Raw genomic sequence first — 5,607 nt, 5'->3', positions numbered from 1 at the left:
AATCCTACTCTCTCCTCTTCCACCTCCTCTTCCTCTTCAGGCTCCTCTCTCTTCTTCCCTGTCCGCTTTTCCATCATTGGAGCCAACTTCACCTCAATTTCTTCGAGTTTATCAGAAAGAGCTCTGCCATCAATACCAGTATCAGAACCTACCGTGACTTCACCAATAGAGGCATAACTGGATGCTCTTTCACATCCTGATTCTCTGCTTTCAGAAACATATAACTCAACAACATCATACAATAGTTCAAGTGAAGTTGAGTTTTACAATCCACTATTTTTGTACCAACTTCAGAGATCGGATGACCATTTGGAAGCTCGCCAGGTTCCTTTCGTGCCGAATCTACCAATGGCTTCACATCCACTTTCAATGATTCCAATCTCTTCTGGAGATCTGGAAGCATTACCAACAGTTCGGGATTCTCTTTCCGAAGCAACTTTTGTAAATCTTTATCTGACAAATCTGCAATGTCCTTTCTTACTTCCTCCTCCATGATTCCAAACTGATCCTTACGAAATTCTATCAATTGCCTACTCCTAAGTTCAATTTCGCATCTTCCTCCCTCTCTCGCTCCTCCTCTTCATCTTCAGAGACTGCAAAATCTTCATCGTGCAATGCCTGCATCTGATTCTGTTCCAATTCCTTCGCTTCCTTGAGTTCCAGACCTTCTTCGTCAATGTCCTATTCTTTCACTCTCAACAACCAAACCAACATCTTCAATTCCACCATAGTAGTTGCTTTTCCTTGTTCCCCAAGCATGAAGTTGATCCTTTGTTTCATCTTCATCCGATGACGTCAACATTGTGTCATCGCTGCTACTCGACACTTCATCCACTTCGATATGGGTATCGACTGGTCCAAGATCATCCTCAGACACACTATCAAAATTCAGAACGTCTATTCACTCAACCATCAATTCCATCATTACCATCAGAGTCGTCCATTGGAATCGTCGATATTGAGCCAAGAGGGCATTGGGCTATTTGCGGTCCGCAAAATGGGGGACCAACGAACTCGATAATCTCGCTGGATATCCACTCTTTCAATACATCAAGTACAGGAATGAAGATATATGGATCGAGAATTCTAATTCTCCTTGTTGCATTACAATTCGTAAGATACTTCTCTCTTTCACGAATGTAGGTTCTTTCCAAGGATCTTTCTGATGGAAATGTTATATTTATTGACAAAGAAGATATTGATGTATATGTTGGACAGCATCCCATTGTTCTTGTTCATTGGTTTGCTTCCGTAATATATAAGAAGTGGAATAAAAATTAGTGGTGCTCCTTTTGCAAAGAATTCGCTCCCACATGGAGTAAGATGAGTGATATTGTCTATGAATCTGAAAACGATTTTAAACTCGTAAAAGTGGAACTGGGAGATGATAAGGAATGGAAGGACCGATACATGGTCAATGCGTTCCCTGATTTTGGAGTCTTTGTCAATAGTACCTATTACCGATATACAGGTAAAAAGGAAGCTGGGTTGGGTTCATTTATTCTACTCATAAATAGGGATCTTCTCCAGTTTGTTGTTAATCGCACGAATGATGGTATTCTTCGTGTTAACGATTACAGTATGATTACCTACTTGAAAGATCATGGCAATGCCATTAGTATTGGTCTAGTCAATCCTGATGTGATTCGTATTCTGTTCTAATAACAATATAGAGTAAGGAAGAAGAGATTTTTAAGCAGACAATTCTTCGTGATCAGAATGTTCTTTTCATTCTTCCAACTCCCGAAGTTCGAGATGAGGTTCTTCAACAAGTATTCCTTTATTTTGAGATCGAAATCTAGGAAGAAAAGACAGTACCAACCATCTTTTTCGAAAAGTCCTATGATGATAGTCATGTTTTCTTTGATCAAGGTTGAACTTGATTAGAGGATTCATCTATAGAGTTTACAACAGAGAATGTGAAACAATTCAACATCCAGAATAGCATTCCTATTGTGTATCCTACTGCTAATCCTCGTGTAAGTCTATCCGTAGATCCTAAGAAATAGTATAATAGCTACTTCTATTCACATGGATATGAATGGGTCACTCTACTAGTAGACAAAGTGAATGCACCTTATCCTTCACCATTATCAGAGCGATTTGTGGAGGTCTGAATATCTCTGGTTTTTCATGTTTAGCTTTGTAAGAAAAATACTGAATCGGTCTGTTTCTATGTGGGGAACAACGAGAAGGGTATGTATGAATTCTTCGTCAAGGGTCAGGCAGTTATGTATCCAGTCATGATTGTGGCTCATCATGTTCGTGGCTATTATTTCAGAGCGATTCTTTCATCAGTGGATAATGAGTCATTAGAGTCAATGGCATTCTTCCAAGAGGGTGTGATGAGCAAGAGTATTCCCATGATCATGAAGAGTCAACCTCCATTCACCAACGAATCTGGGCCTCTGCGTTCGGTCGTAGGAACGGAATTCGTGTCAAAGGTGGTGGAGAGTAAGGAGGATGTGGTAGTCATATTCTACAGTGCTTATTGTGATCATTGTACAAAAGTCCTAAAGCGAATGGCGAAAGTAGCCGAATTCTTTGAGAAAGATACTGGGCTTCGTTTTTACAAGTACAACTCCCAGGATAATGATGTGGATCTTGATTTTATTCATGTAGGAATCCAACAGATAATAATAACTAGGCTAAATATTTCCACTCAGTATTGTATCTTCGAAAAGGAGAAAAGCTGGAAGTAACTGAATATCCACGAAGTAGGAAGATCTGGAGAACCAAATCGTTGATCAAGTGGATTGCATCGATGAGAGATGAACCAAGAGAAACACAGTCAGATGAAGAGGAACTATCTTGTGTTTGATACAAACAGAAACACATAACTGCACTGTTTATTTAGGATGGTCCACAAGGGGAGCATGTTCTTCAATATCACTCTTCTTTTCAGGACTCTTCGATGATTTCATGAAAAGGAAGATAAGGGCAACAATAATAACGATCAGAAGAACAACACGAATGTAGATTGGAGAGAGAGAGGCGAAACCCGACGGCTTATTGAGATTACGACTCAAAAAAGTGAGAAAAGAACTATGCATAAGATTCACGCATCGAATCTACCTATCGTTAATATCATCGGTATAGCGCACCACAGATCCGTCCTTTCGAATAATCAAAACAGATGGCAACTTCTCAATTCTATAATATCTACAAATACGAGGATTGACCGAGCAGTCATTCTGTAAATGAAACATATCAAAAAAGAAACACATTCAGGAACACAGGATCAAGACCATAAGAACCAGTGCCGACAATACCAGCAAAATCTGATCTCAGCTTCTTCCAGTTATCAACCATCTACATGATTATATACGTCTTTTCAGAGTACAGTATTATAGCTAAGAAGAACCAAAACAGGACTCTGAAGGAATGAAGTCTTTAGGCTGTCTGCAAGGAGATCAGAAACAGGGTAGCCACTCTATATATTTGAATACACAATTACATGTACGCAAAGTGCCAACAGTGAAATGAGAAGAATAGCGGTTGATGCTCTCATAGATTTAACACTTCGAATACACTACTGGCTCTCCTGTATATTTGCTTGAGACAATTGATTATCAAGAATTCCTGAACATAAGAGAGTTCCAAAAAGTGCAATTGTGAAAAAAGGGACGATTCTATTCCACTATTCACTCAGCTCCTGGAGAGAATAGAGACCATGCACAGAGTCGGGCTCGTCGCATTTCTTTTAATCGTTTCATATGTGACTGCATATACGAGATCGTAGAATTGCTTGACTGTTTTCATTCTAGGGGTATTAATCCACTCACTTCCGAATCTCTCGAGGAGTATCTGAAGCAGAATCTTACTGTTGTGGCTATGTGGAGCAACAAAGACTGTCTGAATTGTGATTTAGAAGTCTATACCATGTACAAAATGGTCTACACCTTTTCTGATTATGACAATGTACATTTGTTAATATTCTACCAATGTAGATAATCTTTGCTGCCTCTAATTGCGGAGTGGATGAAGCATTTGAAAATAAATATCAAATTGTTTCTCGACTAGAAACTCCTCAATATCGTGTATTTATTCGTGGGTATGAGATCCCCATTGCCAAGAATGTGAATATTCCTACGGTGTGAATTTGTTTCCCTATTTATTGTAGGAAGAATGGATCAAAGAATTGACGGGATATACTCCAAAACGTGAGGCTGTGTTCCTTCTGAATGATCAGAATTATTCTTTCCTAAAGGAGAAGTACAGTAGCCGAAATATCCTACTCCTCTTCTGCAAGCCAGCGAGTCTGAAGTGCCAGAATCTCATTGCTGGCTATCTTATGGCTGCAGACATTTTCAAGGTATATTTGTTCTTATTCTCTCCCATGTAGACGACATCAAATGCTCTATTTGCATATGTAGATTGTTCTCTTCATGCTAATCTTTGTGGTCATTTTGAAGTTGATGTAGTTCCTTCTTTTCGGTTTATTGCACCTGGAGAACAGTTCGCTATAGATGATAATCTGACGAGTGTTCATGGTGAAAACATCATTGCATACATGAATCAGAAATGTAATACGCGTTTCTTGTCCGATGGTCATTATGATGAGCTCTATGGGAGAACCCGAGATTTGGATCTCATTGCGCATAACTTCATGAACATCGTAATGCTGGAAATCTCTCTTTATCCTAGGAAGATGAAGAATATCGAAAGAAACTAGTTAAAGAAGTCGTAGATATGGTAAAGACTACACCAGAAGCAGCTCGTTACTTCAATGTGATGAAGAGTATCATGTTATCAGGCAACTCGGCCATTCTCAGTGAACTTTCTGTTATTAAGCAGCAGATCAAATCAGCTCGTCCTGGAAGCAAAGAGTACAGGTAGTGAATGAGAATAAGAGATTAGAAGCAAAGCATTATCTGCTCGTAATAATGTGATACATCAGTTTGAGAAGATTACTCTATGGAAGACTCTTGTCACTGCAACTCCTTGGAACTATGATTATCTACTGAATAAGAACCATCTCCTTCTACTCATTACTGTTACAGAATGTGAACATTGTGCAGAAGCCAATGAAGTCTTTGTAAATTTGAGAATATGAAGTAAGGAATAGACTGCTCTGGCAAAGCGGGGTGTAAGAGGAGTTACAATTGCAACAATGAATTGTGAAAAATACTCAGATTTTTGTGTAGAGATTGATGGTGATTGTAACCTAGTTTCATTTTCATCTGGATTCTTATCCAACTGTCTTCTTTTATTATAAGGGTCAAGATGGATTAAAGCCTACAATTGTGAAGGAGAAGATTCAAATCTTCCCACTTCGAGATTATGTAGATGATATGCTTGATGGTAATCTTGAGTTCTGGCTCTTATCAATAGAGTATTATGGAGGTGAACTATAAATGTGTTAATGTTTCGTGAGGGGATAGTATTTGATAAGAAACTTAGCTAAATCACTCTTATTAGTAACAAACATAATAACCCATCTATTCAACAATAATACTCCAAGGATCTTCAGGGAAAGGATTGGGAAGAGCGCCCAGCTGAATACCCGTGAGCTCATCATACACACGCTGTGTGACTGGACCAGCAGGCTTGGAAGGATCCTTAGGATCGAGAGGAATATCAATCATCTTTCCATTGTACAGAATA

At 39.0% G+C, this 5,607-nt stretch overlaps 4 protein-coding genes across 4 annotated transcripts; 2 read left to right on the top strand and 2 right to left on the bottom strand.

The window, feature by feature from the left end:
- Positions 1–148: 148 nt before the first annotated feature.
- Positions 149–931, bottom strand: JH06_5824 (hypothetical protein; the record flags this gene model as incomplete). Its single annotated transcript, XM_014669689.1, has 4 exons — positions 149–472; positions 535–681; positions 704–868; positions 911–931. 4 exons carry the CDS (start codon positions 929–931, stop codon positions 149–151), a joined length of 657 nt encoding a protein of 218 aa, XP_014525175.1.
- A 131-nt stretch (positions 932–1,062) lies between these two features.
- Positions 1,063–2,702, top strand: JH06_4943 (disulfide-isomerase; the record flags this gene model as incomplete). Its single annotated transcript, XM_014669688.1, has 9 exons — positions 1,063–1,113; positions 1,144–1,251; positions 1,282–1,487; positions 1,518–1,641; positions 1,674–1,772; positions 1,803–1,872; positions 1,903–1,979; positions 2,010–2,111; positions 2,142–2,702. 9 exons carry the CDS (start codon positions 1,063–1,065, stop codon positions 2,700–2,702), a joined length of 1,398 nt encoding a protein of 465 aa, XP_014525174.1.
- Positions 2,703–2,849: 147 nt separating this feature from the next.
- Positions 2,850–3,511, bottom strand: JH06_4944 (hypothetical protein; the record flags this gene model as incomplete). Its single annotated transcript, XM_014669687.1, has 5 exons — positions 2,850–3,045; positions 3,076–3,194; positions 3,226–3,312; positions 3,344–3,433; positions 3,464–3,511. 5 exons carry the CDS (start codon positions 3,509–3,511, stop codon positions 2,850–2,852), a joined length of 540 nt encoding a protein of 179 aa, XP_014525173.1.
- A 162-nt stretch (positions 3,512–3,673) lies between these two features.
- On the top strand, positions 3,674–4,675 carry JH06_4945 (protein disulfide isomerase; the record flags this gene model as incomplete). The annotated part of the gene is made up of 5 exons (XM_014669686.1): positions 3,674–3,738; positions 3,768–3,921; positions 3,951–4,094; positions 4,124–4,315; positions 4,346–4,675. 5 exons carry the CDS (start codon positions 3,674–3,676, stop codon positions 4,673–4,675), a joined length of 885 nt encoding a protein of 294 aa, XP_014525172.1.
- Positions 4,676–5,607: the final 932 nt, after the last annotated feature.

The sequence above is a fragment of the Blastocystis sp. subtype 4 genome (genome assembly GCF_000743755.1).
Source record: "Blastocystis sp. subtype 4 strain WR1 chromosome Unknown seqid_0435, whole genome shotgun sequence".
Lineage (NCBI taxonomy): Eukaryota > Bigyra > Opalinata > Blastocystidae > Blastocystis > Blastocystis sp. subtype 4.
The sequence above is the reverse complement of the archived record's forward strand: the minus strand, read 5'-3'. Positions and strand labels throughout refer to the sequence as shown.